This window comes from Periplaneta americana, chromosome 7 (assembly GCF_040183065.1).
Source record: "Periplaneta americana isolate PAMFEO1 chromosome 7, P.americana_PAMFEO1_priV1, whole genome shotgun sequence".
Taxonomy (NCBI): domain Eukaryota; kingdom Metazoa; phylum Arthropoda; class Insecta; order Blattodea; family Blattidae; genus Periplaneta; species Periplaneta americana.
Window position 1 is genome coordinate 142,864,002 of NC_091123.1, and position 17,933 is coordinate 142,881,934.

The 17,933-nt window shown below is 35.9% G+C and overlaps 1 protein-coding gene across 1 annotated transcript in view; it reads right to left on the reverse strand.

Moving 5' to 3' along the window:
- Nucleotides 1-17,933, reverse strand: part of TfIIB (transcription factor IIB) — a 41,874-nt gene that overhangs the window by 21,422 nt on the left and 2,519 nt on the right. The window contains exons 4-5 of the mRNA XM_069831405.1: nucleotides 7,701-7,916; nucleotides 4,302-4,434 (exon numbers count right to left, since the gene is read on the reverse strand). Of these exons, the coding sequence (XP_069687506.1) occupies nucleotides 4,302-4,434; nucleotides 7,701-7,916 (349 nt within the window). The remainder of the gene's footprint in view (nucleotides 1-4,301; nucleotides 4,435-7,700; nucleotides 7,917-17,933) is intronic.

Consider the following 17,933-nt stretch of genomic DNA (forward strand, 5'->3'; position numbering starts at 1 on the left):
TAGTCACGAACACAACAACAGTGGAAGTGCTTTGTGAAAGCAACACAGAATCAACAAGCTCCATAATTCCAGATTGACTCACTGATTGATTGTATGTCATTTAATGTTGAAAATTTCCGGATTTTTAATTCATTTTTTTTATTTTACTTCTAATTGTTTTGATGTCACTTTATTAAAATCAGTAATCATGGTACAAAATAAGTTAACATATACTAGGGTTCATATACTTTTTGAAAAAAAAAAAAATATGCGACACTTTCGGTTTGAATAAACCAACCAAATTTTATTGAGTTTCTTATTCATGAACGTCGACAAATGGAAAAGAACATACATTAGGCCTAATTATAATTATAGAGTATAGCAATATTAAAATTCAACTTTAAACAATATTAAATCATTGAGTTTTTCCTGTGATATACTTATCTGATGAATGTATTTTCTCAAGAGAAGATTGATTATGTTGTACCAAGTTATGAAATTCCACACGGTCCTTATTAAAAAACTTTAACAATGCATATCGCTTTCACAGTTTCTACAGATAGACCTAACCTTCTTTTCTTTCGTCCTTAAGGAGTTCATCTGGGAAAACAGTTTTTCAATACTAGCATAGTTATTACCACGTCCTCTACTGGGTGTTCATTTCAAAGTGTGTCACGACGTCACTGTTGTGAGTCAGCGATTTGGAGCGAGTTTCAGCTTTTATGTCAGAGAAGTTGCCTATTAATCAAGGCGTTCAATCTGAACTTGAGAATGTGTACTGTATAACTTGAACGTCGTAGCAACAGTTGGCAGTCTGTAAAGTCTGTGTGCTACCATAACCTCTTTCAGTGGCGGCTGGTGGTTTGAAAATATGGTGGTGCACAATGGATATCGAAGAGGAGTTAAACATACTTTACTTTAAAGTTTAAAACCGTGTATACCTGAGGGGGGATACATATAAGGCTTATTTACGTGCAATTAATAAATAAAATGACTAAATACAAGTATACCTTTTTATACAGAAAGTCCAAAAGTGGAAGGGATCGTGGGCGGAGCTCTCTATATTGCGATTTACCCTCATGAAAAACATTTGAGCACAGAATCGTCATCAGAATGCTACCAAGTAACGAAGTGCAACATTTTCGTTCATAAAATTCAAATGCAGCTTTCGTAGGCTGTTGGGAGATAGCAGCACTTATTATCAGAACGACAACTCTTAGAACTTCAAAGCAAAATACAAGCTCCTTTATGTATTGTGCCGTTTGTGTGCATGTAGACTGAGAAAGTAATGTGCGAAATATGCGACTGTTCATTGCACAAGCCGAATGAATACATTTTTCATGCTTATTACTCCGGACAAATGTCTAGTTGAAACTGATACTTTCCCGGTGAATTTAGTTTCTTCTGCACTGACGTTGGTGTCCATGTCAGGGTGTGCGACAAACCGTTCTCAATGAGGAAAGCAGTAGACCACGCCTCTAACCCCCCGCCCCCGCATTAGCCGAACATCTCTATGAATTACCTTTCATAGGTTTCCAACATCTTTGCAAACCAAGAGGCTCGAAGGCTCCTGCAGACGTACAAAACAAGATGCCAGCTGCAGATAGTCATGAATGAAAATTGTAAAAAAAATATATATATATATTTTTAATAGTAACGAAGCCGGGAGATTAGAAACATTACTGGGGGGTGTACAAACCTGCAACCCCCTTGAGAAGCCGCCACTGACCTCTTTCGAACTGTGTTTTGCGTGGGCAAGTCGTATGCAGGGTGTTTGTTATCATCAGTTGCGTATGGCAACATTCCACAATACAAATCAAATGCTCCGTGTCCATGTTGACCGTCGAAGTTAATGTCAACAAATACGTAAGTAATCGTCTTAACCCTCTCCCCATATCCCGACAGTAAGAAAAAAACTCACCTCAGTACGTGTTTCCAAACAGTTCACATTCCTGCCACTCCAGGCATTACCATACATATCAGTAAGTACTCTTCAGAATGAACGCCGTACTTGCTAGGCAACTTCTCTGGCACATAGGTAATACACCTCTGCGGAAGTGTAAGAAGATTGAATTCTCTAGGCTCATCGACAAGCCACATGACGGCATACAGCGAGTCATGACACACTTTGAACTGAACAAGCAGTAGTTATACTTTTCTCGCGACATGACAGTATTGCCAATTGGTAAGACATTTTTATGAACCAGAGCTTTCGATTTCTTGGCAATTACATGTTAAAATATAAGAATAAGGATGTTAAACGCAAATCCACAAAATATAAGATAATTCTGTATCCCGAAGAAGTTTATCAGGATGCCAGGACACAACCTTATAATAAGGGACGATCCCATAAAATACCAGACATATACAAACCCTACATATACAGATACGAGGAGGATCCAGGAAATAACGACCGTTCGCGCATACCCGCTGCGCAGCTGACTCCCCCTCCTTGTTTGAAGGTCAACTAGCTTCCTTAACATGTGTTCTCATAATGTTGTGAGTACTGGTTGCAACAAGTCGCCATTGTGCATTTTGTGTTACTTCAAAATGAACGACGTGATTGATAATCCCGCCGACTGTGAGGTGAGGAGTGTGATTCGATTTTTGAATGCCCAACATTTGAAACCTGCAGAAATTTACCGGCAATTGAAAGAAGTGTATGGTGATACTGTAATGAATGAAAGAAATGTGAGAAAATGGTGCGAAATGTTCAACAATGGGCGAACAAATGTCCACGATGAAACTCGACCCAGACGCCCATCACTCATCACAGAAGACCTGAAGACTAAAGTGAACAACAGAATCTTGCAAGACAGGCGCACATCACTCGACGAATTGCATATTGCCTTTCCTGACATTTCTCGTTCTTTGCTTGGTGAAATTGTGTCGCAACATCTTGGCTACCACAAAATCTGTGCACGATGGGTTCCACGGCAACTGAGTGACCAACACAAAACTCAGAGAATGGCCTCAGCATTGACATTCTTGATGCGATATCACACAGATGGAGATGCCTTTCTTGATCAAATTGTGACTGGTGATGAGACCTGGGTGTCTCACAACACCCCAGAGACCAAGCGCCAATCACGTCAGTGGCATCATTCCTCATCACCCAAGAAACCGAGAAAATTCAAACAGACTCTCTCAACATAAAAAGTCATGGCTACTGTCTTTTGGGATCGCAAAGGTGTTCTTTTGCTGGATTTCATGTCAAAAGGCACTACGATCAATGCAAATCGTTATTGTGAGACTTTACGAAAACTACGCGAGCCATCCAAAACAAGAGGCAAGGAATGCTTTCGAGAGGAGTTGTGCTTCTTCACGACAACGCCCCGCCCGCACACTGCTGCTTCAACTCGAGAATTGCTGGATCAATTCGGTTGGGAAATCTTTGATCATCCGCCCTATAGTCCAGACCTTGCTCCTAGCGATTTTCACCTTTTCACTAAGCTGAAAGACTTTCTGGGTGGTAGCGTTTTGGAAGTGATGAAGAGTTGAAGAAGACAGTGAACACCTGGCTTAATGAACTGGCGGCAGAGGAGTATAACACAGGAATTCTAAAGCTAGTGAACAGATATGACAAATGTTTAAATGTAGGTGGTGATTATGTAGAGAAGTAAAGGAAGCTTCAGTTATGTAACAGACTTTGTTTTTTCAAATAAATATATATTTTTTAATTATTACAACAAAACGGTCGTTATTTCCTGGATCCCCCTCGTACATAACTTCTGTGGATTTTCACTGAATACAAACTGATTATCAGGGTACAGAACATATAATCCTGAATGGAAATGTTTTTGTATCAATGAAATGTAAACATTCTCACCAATAGCATACCAGGTGTTACCTCCTCTCTACCATTGTTAAAAGGAGCAAGAAATAGAAGTAAGAATTCTAACAATGAGTTAGATTCTATCTCTTAGCATTCCAAATGAGACGAATGTGATTAGATATGAACTAACTTGTGATCAGATAAGAATTAATTTAATTAACTCGCAATGAAACAAAACTGATCGTATAAATTTGCTAGTGAGTGTAGTTCTGATCTTGTGTAATTGAATTTACATCTATCGGTGTACAATGAGAGACTGATTACGAGGGCAGTGTTTCCCTGACACTGATAATTTGATTAACACTGATAAAGAAATTACTCAACTAGATCAATGGAGACTTTTAGAGGACACAGGCTTGATAAATGTTCAAGGAAAAGGGTACAGGACGTAGGCATTTTAAAATTTCATTTCCAATATTGCACAGCATTCAAGAGACAGAGAAGCTATTACTTTCAAAACAACTCATAAAAGTGTAGTTATACTTACCAAGATTGGAACAGAATCGTGACATGAAGTCCCCTGTTGTAATAAGATCCACACTAGTTTCAAGAGCTTTCAGAATCAACTTGAAACAACGTCCGATTTCTTTCTTGCTAATTTTACTAACAGCACATATTTCCTGTAAAAGCACCACAAAAGATATTTATAATCTCAGAAGTAAGATATTTAACATCAATTGAAAGGGCCTATACACTGATTAGAATCCACACCTAAAAATATTAATGGGCACTGCATTCGTTTAAAAAGCTGTATGCAGACAACAGTGTAGAAGAAACAATGGGATACACAGGAGGTGTGAGAATTAAGAAACCTTGGGTCACAGGGAAAATGTTGGAGAAGGTGGAAAAACATCAACATAGAAGAAGGTAGAAGAAACTACAGGAAACTAACCAACGAACTAAGAAGAGAAACTGATAAAGCAAAGGAAGACTGGATGAAAGAGAAATGTAAAGAAATAGAGGATCTAGAGAGAAAAGGAAGATATGATTTAAGTAAAATGCTGCTTCTTCTTCTTCCTCCTCCTCCTCTAGGCTTATCAGCTTGTTCCAGCAGATAAGGAACCGCTCTAGCTCTTTTTAGGTCTTCCAGGACTTCTTCTCCCTCTTGTCACTCCATCTCTTACTCTTCTTACTTACTTACAAATGGCTTTTAAGGAACCCGAAGGTTCAATGCCGCCCTCACATAAGCCCACCATTGGTCCCTATCCTGTGCAAGACCAATCCAGTCTCCATCATCATATCCCATCTCCCTCAAATCCATTTTAATATTATCCTTCCATCTACGTCTCAGCCTCCCCAAAGGTCTTTTTCCCTCCGGCCTCCCAACTAACACACTATATGCATTTCTGGATTCGCCCATACGTGCTACATGCCCTGGCCATCTCAAATGTCTGGATTTAATGTTCCTATTTATGTCAAGTGAAGAATACAATGCATGAAGTTCTGCGTTGTTTAACTTTCTCCATTCTCCTGTAACTTCATCCCTCTTAGCCCCAAATATTTTCCTAAGAATCTTATTCTCAAACACCCTTAAACACCCGAACTCACACTTTCAGAAGTCGAAATTGCGATAGAAAATCTGAAAAAGTACAAGTCTCCAGGTATCGATCTAATTCCAGCAGAATTAATACAAGAGGGTGGAAGGGCATTATCTAGCGAAATTTATAAACTTGCACTTGCTATTTGGGAAAAGGATATTGTACCAGAACAATGGAAGGAGTCCATAATTGTACCTATTTTTAAGAAGGGGGACAAACTAACTGTGGTAACTTTCGAGAAATATCACTTTTGTTGACGTCGTACAAAATTTTGTCCAATATTCTTGTGAGAAGATTAACTCCGTACGTAGATGAAATTATTGGGGATCATCAGTGTCGTTTTAGGCATAATAGATCGACTATTGATCAGATTTTTTGTATTCGACAGATATTGGAGAAAAAATGGGAGTATAAAGGCACAGTACATCAGTTATTCATAGATTTCAAAAAGGCAAATAACTCTTCTTACTAGTCGATTCAATGGCATGCGTTCAATATGTTTATTCCATTCATCCCTTCTTCTAGCAGTCCACTTCTCAAAAGGCTGAATATTGCAGATATTTCTAATTTCTGTATTTCGTACTCTATCCAATTTGATTTTACCTATCACATTTCTTAAAACTTTCATTTCTGTGACATTCATAATTTGTGTTGTTTTTTTTTGTGTCTGATCTAGTTTCCACAGCATAAGTCATGATTGGCCTCATCACTGTTTTATATACTGTGATTTTCGTTTCTCTTCCTAAATAATTATTTTTTCAGATGTAACTATTAAGATATCCTGAAACAGCTGCCTTATTAACTTGATCCCTCACTTCTTCCTTTAGGCCTAAATATCCAGCACTTGAAACATGGATATGGAGAAGAATGGAACGTATGAAGTGGACAGACAAAATAAGACATGAAGCTGTATTGGAAAGAGTGGGTGGAGAAAGAATGATGCTGAAACTGAGCAGGAAGAGGAAAAGGAATTGGTTGGGTCACTGGCTGAGATGAAACTGCCTAGTGAAGGATGCACTGGAAGTAATGGTGAACGGGAGAAGAGTTTGGGGCAGAAGAAGATATCAAACGGTAGATGACATTGAGATAAATGGACCATATGAGGAGACAAAGAGGAAGGCAGAAAATAGGAAAGACTGGAGAAAGCTGACTTTGCAGTGAAAGACCTGCCCTTGGGCAGAACACTGAATGAATGAATGTTATATACTAATCAGTTTAAATAAGTATGTTGTTAATACAGTCAAACTTCCATACAACAAAATCCGATAAAATAATAAATCTTGTTGCAAAGATAAATAAGATTTAGCCATCATTGCAATAATGGTCAAATTTTAAAGAAACCCTCATAGAATGATAAAAGAATGATAGTTTTTTTTTTCCAATTTACTTGATTTTCATGTTCAGTGTTTCACTTTTCACTTGGTATCACCCTCTTAAAGAAATTTACTCGTTATTTCGTCTACCCTCTTTCATACCCATGTTGACCGATCTTGGCATTCTGTACAAGGAATGTGTTACAACAGAACTCTACTTGCTTCAAGGACATGTGACCCTTAACAGGATTTGCCTTTATGGTTCCTGTCACTGTCTTCCTGGTCGCCAGACACCTGTCATATTCAAGTGTTTTTTTTTTTTTTCAAAGTTGGTTATTTAATGACGCTGTATCAACTACGAGGTTATTTAGCGTCGATGAGATTGGTGATAGCAAGATGGTATTTGGCGAGATGAGGCCGAGGATTCGCCATAGATTACCTGGCATTCAGCTTACGGTTGGGGAAAACCTCGGAAAAAACCCAACCAGATAATCAGCCCAAGAGGGGATCAAATCCGCGCCCGAGCACAACTTCAGACCGGCAGGCAAGTGCCTTAATCGACTGAGCCACACCGGTGACTTTCAAGTGTTAGTTGTTAGTGATGGCAGATATGACAGAAAAACAAATCAGTTTAATCCAAAGTCCCCTCAAATTGATGCACTGAAGCATTAAAATTTCTCTTTGTTCAGTACACGTACATTGTCATCAAAGGAGGTAATTTTTAGAAAACAATAGTTTTATAAGTGGCAAACAAAATATGATTTTGTACATACTGAGACCTGAAGAATCCAAAAATGGAGAAACAAGTACATGGTGCCATTAAAAAAAAAAAAACACTCAATGGCACACTCTTTATAAATGAAAAGCATAGTATTTGAAAACATGTTCAAAATATTCCTTCTTTGATACCCTACAACTTTTGTATACATAGTTTCTTCATAAAATTAGAAATAAAGTTACAAGCATTGTTCCATACTTTTTTACTCTTTTTACTCACTCTGTATGTTATAGGTGACCTAGTAACATGTAACTCACCTTAAATGTTCGCGGTACACCTTCTTGACGACATGCAATGTACAGACAGGCTGAAGCAATGGCGTCATTGGATCGACCTTTCAAGTTCTTGCCATCATGCACTTGCTTGAAAAGAATATTAGCACGATCCACAATTGTCTTTGGCAGATTTATACGATCAGCCATACTGGTGATCTCTCGGAATGCATTGATTAATGCTCTGTCTGAGCTGCTCATCTGGAAAGCAAGACATTTTTCCATTAAACACTCTTTAAACAGTTCCCGGCTTCTTTTCCCCTTAATGTTAAAATTTTATAACTCTCCAGTTACTGTAACGAAGGAACAGTTTTTCATGAACACTCTGTTCCTGGTTGACTCCAAAGCTGCAAAGCAAACAACTACAAACAAATTATTAGGAAGACCAATAGTAATAGCAATTAGAAATACAGTGTAATCATAAAGCCATACTGGGTTTTGAAAGATTATATAATTGCAATGAAATATAACAGAGATGTGAAACATCCACTAAATTAAAGAATAACTCTCTAAGTTATTGTACAATCGAACTTCAGTCAATACACAGTATTAATTTGGAGCATTATTATTTCAGAAAAGAAGCAATAAGTTATTATGAAATTACAACAGAAGATATCAATATACGTGTAGATTTAATTACTGTAATATGGGGTCAAAGACTAAATTTAATAAAATGTTTCTGTTTTTATTCGTAACGAATGAACAAATAAACACTTTCATTACTATATTTATTCTTTGATACAACGAAATAAAATATAGTAAAAATTCGTCCCTATTCACCCTCATATTGAATTCATTAGACATGGAGGATCACTGCTTCAATTTGGAATTTTACTTTTGTTCAATTCCTGCTGGCTAAATTCGAAAATTCCAGAACAGAAGTTTGACATACAGCAAAAGTTGTATCGTTGTTTGAAAAAAGAAATCGTAATGAAACCTCAAATTATAGAGGAATCGGCATGTTAAACATAATTTACAAAACATCTGCAGGGGTATTAAATAACAGATTTAAGGTCATCACAGAAAGATTACTGCTAGAAGAACAAAGTGGTTTTATAAAGTGAAAATCATGTAGTGATATAGTAATAAAGGTAAAAAGGTAAAGGTATCCCCGTAACATGCCATGAAGGCACTTGGGGGGCATGGAGGTAGAGCCCCATGCTTTCCATGACCTCGGCACTAGAATGAGGTGGTGTGGTCGGCACCACGCTCTGACCGCCTTTTACCCCCGGGAAAGATCCGGTACTCAATTTTATAGGAGGCTGAGTGAACCTCGGGGCCGTTCTGAAAGTTTGGCAACGAGAAAAAATCCTGTCACCACCTGGGATCGAACCCCGGACCTTCCAGTCCGTAGCCAGCTGCTCTACCAACTGAGCTACCCGGCCGCCCAGTGATATAGTAATATATATTTACTATGTGTCAGATAATACAGAAAAAAATTGAATTTAATAAACCAACCTACATGACATTCATTGACTTCAAAAAAGCCTTCAACAGAGTTCATAGAAATTGCCTGTGGAATATAATGGTAAAACCAGGATACCCAAATTCTTTAGTAAACTGCATAAAAAGTCTACATAGTGGAACATTTTTTTATACTTGACATCTTTAATTACACAGAGAAAACATTTTAATAATCAGGGTGTATGACAAGGATGTACTCTGTCACCCATTCTTTTTAATATTTATATAGATGATACCATTAGAAAATGGAAAGAAAAAACATCAATACGGATCCAAATTAGTAAGAAAGACTATATTAATATACTTCCGAATGTTAAAGATGTTGTACTAATGGAAAACTGAAGATAAACTACGAAAATCAATCCATCTCTTACATCTAACTAGAAAAGAATATGATCTTAGAATATTAATAAATAAAACATATATAATGACATTCCACGGAAAATATTCAATATGTATTAAGATTGTAATTTAAGATCCAATATTAGAACAAGTACAAGGATTCGATTACCTGGGAAGCTACAGTATTACTTTTAACAAAGACAATGATATAGGCCTAGGTCTCAAGCTACAGAGATATCAAAGGATGTATGAAATAATAAATAGAACTGAATATGAGAATTTGTAAATTTTAATGCAAATTTTAATATAAATTTGTTTGCAATTTTTTTTATTTTGGACTAAGTTTAAAACACTTTGTGTGCAATGACTGTAAATAGATAGAAATATAAATATAAGTAAAAAAAATGCAAGTCATTTAGCAATAAAGAGAATAAAAAAAAATACTACGCAATGCAAATAAATCAGATACACAAAATATTTTTATGTTTTACTCATTTCAAATCCTCACGAGTTTATGTTGTCACTGATTTGGAAACTTCAAACCTCTGACCTTGAAATCTAGCTATTTTGACTTATACTCTTACTCCCTGACATGAAAGATATTATGTCACAGGCGGCCATGACTTGTGTCTGCAGGATTATATAATGGGGAACACAACATGGATGTTGTGATACAAAAAAAAAAAACAAAAAGCACACGCGCGCGCGCACACACACACACGCACGCACGCACACACACACACGCACGCGCACACACACACACACACACACAAAGTTGAAGGCAGTAGTTGTGGGTGTACCATCTGCTTATTCTCTGTATGTCTCCTGTTTTTCACTCAAGTTCTTACTTTAAAAGCAAGTTCTACCCTTGTTTATTTTTTTTTTGGTAAATTTAAAGAAATACCATGAAACTATGCATGGTAGAGCAATCTTTGTTTATACATTAGTCTTTCACAATAATGGAATAAAATACACTCACTTGTTAGCGTTTTTGTGAATAACATTTTGGATAGGTACTTTATAATATTGGCCTAGAGCTTTTGTTAAAACTAGAATGATTGACATTCGTACCAGCAAATTGTGTACTGTGGAAATCGTTCGTTTTTTTATTTTTTAATTGGGTTATTTTACGACGCTGTATCAACATCTAGGTTATTTAGCGTCTGAATGATATGAAGGTGATAATGCCAGTGAAAGGAGTCCGAGGTCCAGCACCGGAAGTTACCCAGCATTTGCTCATATTGGATTGAGGGAAAACTCCGGAAAAAACCTCAACCAGGTAACTTGCCCCGACCGGGATTCGAACCCGGGCCACCTGGTTTCGCAGCCAGACGCGCTGACCGTTATTCTACAGGTGTGGACATGGAAATCGTATCCTCTTAAAAGATATAATGTGTAATTCATATTCAGAGTACATAAAGAAACTTTATAAGCAGAAATATTTAAATTGGATGCAGTTATGCAAAAGGAAACCAAAACACAAAATCACAACTTTTTACATAATGTTATCAAGGAGCAGGAAAGAATCATATATTATACAAAAATGACCCAACCCATATCCTAGTACACCTGTAGAAAAAAATCTGCTTCAAAATTTTGAAACAAAAGAAAAACTTCGAACTTAAAAATCTTAGTTTCCATTTTCTGTGAACAGGCCATAATTGTCTAGCAAAACATCTGCACCAAATAGGAATCCAGACCGATCCATTGTGTATGCTCTGCGATTTACAAGAAGAGATGGACAGGAAGCATATTGCATGCTGCATAGCTATAAGATCATCTAGTGGATGCGACTGATACTGGGAAGCAAGAGGTTTATGGATTATTGGGAACTAGACTATACCAAAATCCTGCCAACGGAAAGAAAGGAGAAAGAAAAAACTTTCTGTGGGTTGGATTCCTTTTACATAGCTACTGTCATCAGAAAGAAAAAAAACATTTCTGTGGATTGGATTCCTTTTACATATAACTACATTGAAGTGCTGCCATTGGAAAGAAGAACAAAAAAACTTTCTGTGGGTTGGATCCCTTTTACGCAACTACAATAAAAGCCCAAAATAGCGTGGTACAACTTACAGCAAATTCGTACTTAACGCGGGGAAAGTATGTCCCTCAGTAAAAAAAATAAAATATACAGTACTTTTAGTGGAAATAAATCTTAAAAAAATAAATTAATGTACACGATAATACTACATAGAGTGTTTCTCCAGTATAACATGCTGTCTCAGCAAGTATATGCACAGCCTTTAGTTGACAATGACTTTTTCTTCGGGGTTGTAAAACTGCATTCCAAGGGATTTTGCAGGCTTAACAGGAAACAATTTGCGCATTAACAAATCATGAACGCATTTTTATTTTAGTTTTCTGAAATCTTGTAAAGTAAAAGTTATAATGTACAGCTGTCAAAAAAAAAAGTGGCCGCACTCGTGAACAGCGAATATTTTCAAAGTCCACTTCGGGTCACGGCGATGTTACACGATGCATGTGCTTGTACAAGCAGTTCCGGAACTACGAAAGTGTTCCATATCTGCTCCTCGCAGACCAGCGGTAGAGTGCTTGTTTAATGATTCAAAGGTTCTGGGTTCGGGCCTTGTTCAAGTTTTCATTTTATTTTTTTAATCGTTCTTTAGCGATGTAAATGATATTCAAATTATCATTTATATCCTGTTAATGTTCTTGATGGATATCACGTTATTTATATTTTGTTATCGTGCTTTAGAGATATGAATAAAATTCAAGTTATCATTTTTATTCTGTTATCGTTTTATAACGATATGAATAACAATTATTATTATTGTATCTCCAATGGTGGTTAGCCCTATTTTACATATGTATGTTAGGGCTATAGTTTTATACACAAAAAAGATAAGCAAAAAGAGAAATAGAAAAGAAAATTAAATTAGCTTACGCGATGTAAACAAAACATAAACAATCCGTAAATTAGGCATTGCGATTGCAAAACAAATATCAGTTATCAATTTGAAACATACAAAAACATTAACAACACACATACGTAACACTTCTATAACACAAATATGCAGATTTCCGTACCATACATCATAAAATAATACACAATAGTCACACAAACACAATCAAACTATAATTACGACATTGCGACGACATCAAGCATCCCATAACTGACTCACATACATAACAAATCAAGCATCCGTTGCAACACATACACTTCAACATAGTAACCACACTTTTAAAAGTTACAAATATGGTTCCAAGAAGAATAAATAGGACACTGTTACTAATTACTATTCTTCTACAATTTCTTAAATACATCTGTAATAAATCTGTGAAATTCCGATATGAATAATATTCACGTTTTTTATATTGTTATCGTTCTTTAGCGATATAAATAATATTCAAGTTATCATTTATATTGTTTTCCTTCATTAGCATTATAAAATAATATTCAAGTTATTTATATTGTTATTGTTCTTTCGGAATATAAATAATCTGTATTTTATGTAGATAATTATTATAACACAAATAAACATCTTTCTTTGTAAAATAGGTTATTTTATTTAGATAATTAAATACGTATTATATAATATCTTATATTAATTAAACAAACCGATATTTATCATTTATATTGTGTTATCGTCCTTTAGTGATACTGTATAAATAATATTCAAGTTATTTATATTGTAATTATTCTTTAGCGACATAAATAACATAAATTTAATATTAGGTTTGGAAAAATCCAGTTGCATAATACTGCTATTAGTTTTTCTTTTTGTATTATTACATTATACTATCTTGAACCACAATAAAATGAAAAGGAGTAACGAGGAATTGAACCTGAGACGTTGACATCTAAATTCCGACGTTCGTCCGCTGAGCTACGAGGGCAAAAGTGTGGAAACATTTTCGGAAAAATTGGCCCAATCACACTCTAAGATTTTCTGATGATTCGTAGAAGCTAGTCCAGGATGCGGGGGGCAAAGGCTAATTGAGATTTCCCGATCTCTGATAGGGTCAAACATCCTGATAGAATTAATATTTAACCCTTGCCGTGACTTTCGGTGAAGTCCGGAGGGCCCAATTAGTCAAATCCACTCTCCTCATCTCCACGCTTGGGCCCCCTGGAATTTAATAAGATGCGAAAGAGATAGTGGTGTGCGGAAAGCAACGGGATGTTACCGCATTTAGGCCTATCCTTCCCAAGAAAAACTGCAAACATGAACAAAGGAAGCTTTTAATAGAAGAAAAGGATCTTCTGCGGACCTCTGGAAAAAGAACTAAGGAAGATACTAGTGAAGTGCTTTGTGTGGAGTGTGGCATTGTATGGGGAAGGAACATGGAAGTTACGACGAAATGAAGAGAAACGAATTGAAGCATTTGAAATGTGAATGTGGAGAAGAACGGTGCGTGTGAAGTGGACAGATAGAATAAGAAATAAAATTGTGTTTGTAAAAGTGAGTGAAGAAAGAATGATGCTGAAACTGATTAGAAAGATAAAAAGGTTGGGTCTCTGGTTGAAAAGAATAATAGACGACATTAGGATATGTGGATCATATGCGGAGACTAAGAGGAAGGCAGAAAATAGGAAAGATTGGAGATTGCTGGGTTTGCAATGAAAGACCTGCCCGTGGACAGAACACTTATGTATGTATGTTCAGAATGCCTGGAACATCGTGTCTAAAAACAGTCGCTATTTGCAAAGACTAGTCAATTCCTAGCCCACTCGACTGCAAGATGATCGAGATAAGAGGAAGATAGACTAAATATTGAATTGTGGCTTTTTGTTTTGTTTTTTGAACGCTTAATTGTTTGAATGTTTTAAGGCCGACGCCAGTAAATTTGTTTTGTTTATGCCACGAAAGATATTTTTATTGAGAATAAAATCTTTTTTCTTTCCATTTGCAGCCACAATATCATAATGATAAAGTCATGGCATAAAATATTAATGAACCTGATGTTAATTACTAAAATAATCGTAAAAGAGAAAGGAGCCATTATGTATAGTTTGTCTCTCTCAAAAACAGAACAAAAAAGAACATAAAAAGCACGTGGTTGTAGTCGAACGCAGGACCTCATGAATAAGAAGCCTGAACGCTACCATTATGCTATCGATAACACACAGAATACTTCAATTATAACTGTAGATAACAGGCAACGTGGTCCAACAACATGTAACATCGCCTGTCTCCGAATTCTAACGAAGATACCCGAAGGGAACATTGTTTCAGGAGAGCGGCCACTTTTTCTTTTGACAGCTGTACCATGTTTTATTCTGTCACATGTTCTGAGTGTTAAGTTGTTCAGTTTTAATCTGTGTCACACGTTCTGAGTCTTATTTTAATTAAACGTTAAGTGCAGCAATGTCTCAAAAATGAAAAACATATTCACTGAGCGAAAAGCTTAAAATAATTGACTGTGTAAAAAGCGGAGAAACAAAGGCAAACTTGTCACGGGAATGCGGCATTTCAGAAGGTACAAATTGATGGTGAAAATGAAGAAAACGACCATAAAGATGGCGGTGAAGAAAATGTTGTAGAAGAGGAAGACAATATTCCAAGTGTTACTGAAGTGATATTTCATCTAAATAATCTAGGCCTATTGTCTCTGTTGGAAAGGCAAAATGAACCAAACAGTGTTCGTCTCCTCCATTTTGCTAATATAAAACAATACGCAGAGAAGAAATGCAGTGATTTAGTCAGTCTAATAAAATTTACAGACTTTTTAAGTCAGTGTAAAATCAGGGAAAACAATACAATAACAAGTTTTATGGAACAAACTGCATAACTGGTGAGTAGTTTATATTACAGTACATATTACATTACTTAAATTCATGTATAGAGCTATAGTGCATTAAATTTCCTTAACACATGGACCTATAATCACTTCCGATATATCGCGATTCAGCCATAACGTGGGGGTTAAGTATGTCCCCCAACAATCGTGCTATATAGGGCTTTTACTGTATATTCAATTATGGTTTATAAAAGCTGATAATATTGTTTTAGTTTTGAAGTCTCATAAAATCTTCAAACTGATTCACTCCATACACCTTGTACAGCTGGTAGGTTATATCATGTGTAAATTTTAGAAGGCTGACAGAATATACTTTCTGCAAATTCAACTTGGCCACAGCCTCCAGAATAACTTGGCAATGACTAATGAGTTTAGGTTGTTACTGAAAAGTTCCTAATGTATATAAGTCGTCACGGCACTCCAAAGAACGGGCGCTCTTCCGAACAGGGGCAGCGGCATTTTCCCTAAGGTTAGAGCCCAGTTTAGGTGTGTGTATTAATCGGAAAAAATGTCGGTAATATCATAGAAGACGGGCGCTTGGTTGAAAATAGTAAGTATTACCAACTTTTTTATTTCAGAGTTAAATGTTAGTGATCTTTTAGTGACTTTTATATGTTAGTGCTAGGTTTTTTATACTAGGTGTCGCCATGATTTTCTTTTAATTTGAATAGTTATAGTTGTCATTTATTCTAGAATTTTCATTAATTTTGAAGGGATAATGATGTCAGTTGTTCTTGGTTGTTTGACGTGAGACGTGTTATGTTGTGTCTGATGACTAAAGCTATTGAAAATTTGTCATTTTATGATTCTTGTGATTTACTTTCGATTTGATTGGTTATAGCTGTTATTTGTTCTAGAATTTTCGTTAATTTTGAATAGATAATGACGTCAGTTGTTCTTGGTTGTTTGACGTGAGTGTTGTTATATTGTAGATTTGTCTGCATTTGTCGAATGCGCATCATCATGCTTACGAAAAGGCACTTTTCAGTGCCAATAATTTATTTTGTGTGCACAAGGTTGGAATTTTGAAGTAAGAGGGAAAGGAAGGAATCCGTGTTCTGAAATTTATCTATTAAATTTTGTGTCTATTTTGACTGCATTAGATTTAAGAAATACTTCATTAGATTATTTTTCAACTTATTAAAATTTTAACAATACTGTTAGGAAATTTTAAGTATCCAAATATGTTCAATAGTACCAAGCACTACGTTATTCAACTAGGATCTTTTTTATATTGAAATTATGACACAGTAGCCTTTTAAGTAGGCAGTAGTGTCGTTAAGCCAGAAGTGAAGTGAAGTGTCTATTTTGGTTTAGTTTTTTAGCTGGTGAATAAGGATTGTGTTGAATGTTGAGTAGAAAACTGTTTTTGTGTGGTTTAAAGGATTTATTTACTGAATTTTCTGTATAAGTTAAGGTGTAATAAGTGTTCGAAGAGAATTTGATTTAGTGTAAACACATGGTTCATTTGTGCAAAGTTAACTATATAACAAAGTGTTGGTTTAATTCTTTGTTGTCTGCATGGTTTAAGTTTAGATTACCTTAAAGCCTGTGTCATTTATACTGGAAGTGAAGTGGTTGTCGTTGAAGACATTGATGAGAACTGAATTTCATTTGATAAGGTAATAAATTATTATGTTTTGTTTTGTGTTTTAGTGATTTTTTAGGGTAAAGTGCGGACGAATACTGCCAGAAAAGTACTACCAACTATGAAGTTCGAATGCCACCAAACGCCAAAGAAATCAAACGTGAAAAATTAAATATATTTTCATTTTTTTGGGGGGCTTGTTCTTCTTTAAAAATATGAATGTATATTTGATTTTTCATCTTTGATTTTGTGATGTTTGGTGACATTTGGACTTCATAATTGGCAGAAAGTTTTTTGGTAGTTTTCGTCAGCCATGTTGGATTTTGCCCGTCTTCTAGGAAATTACCAAAATGTCATATAAACATCCGTTCTATTCTCAATATTTTCTAGCCCCTAATTTACGATTAATACACACACACATGAACTGGGCTCTAACCTTATACTCTTTTCGCTGTAAGAAAAATCCTAATGTAAACATAAGCACGTTGCTGTCATACCCGTGATTGGCTCCCAGCCGAAACACTCACATGACGCAGGAAAATATAGTTCGTATTTGGAAACCATAATCTTGTATTATTTTAAAATAAAAAATTGAATTCTAGTTGTTAAATACGATGAAACATATAACTTCACTCATATGTAAAACGCTATGTAAAAGAAAAGCTACTTTTATATTTTGTTATGTACTATGAACGCGGATGAATACCAAGAGTAATACCGAGGTAGTCTGTTCTTGTAATAAGCTGGCGTCAGTTGAGCTCGCATAGCTTTTGCATCCTCGGTGTGTGTGGTTATTAAACATAAGAGTGGAAACCCTCTCAAAAGCGGAGAAAAACAAATAGTCTTAAATGTATATAATAAGTTAAGTGAGTTTTAATTACAGTAATTATAAAGTAAATGTTTCCTAAGCAAACGAATACATAGTAGTGAGGTTAGGTCCACTTGACGAGTAACGGGAAATGTGTAACATGAAACAGAATGTACAACAGTAGGCGGGAACATGTACTGAGAATCTATGGCGCCAAACAGCGGCCAATGAAGCCTCACTTCAGTCACGT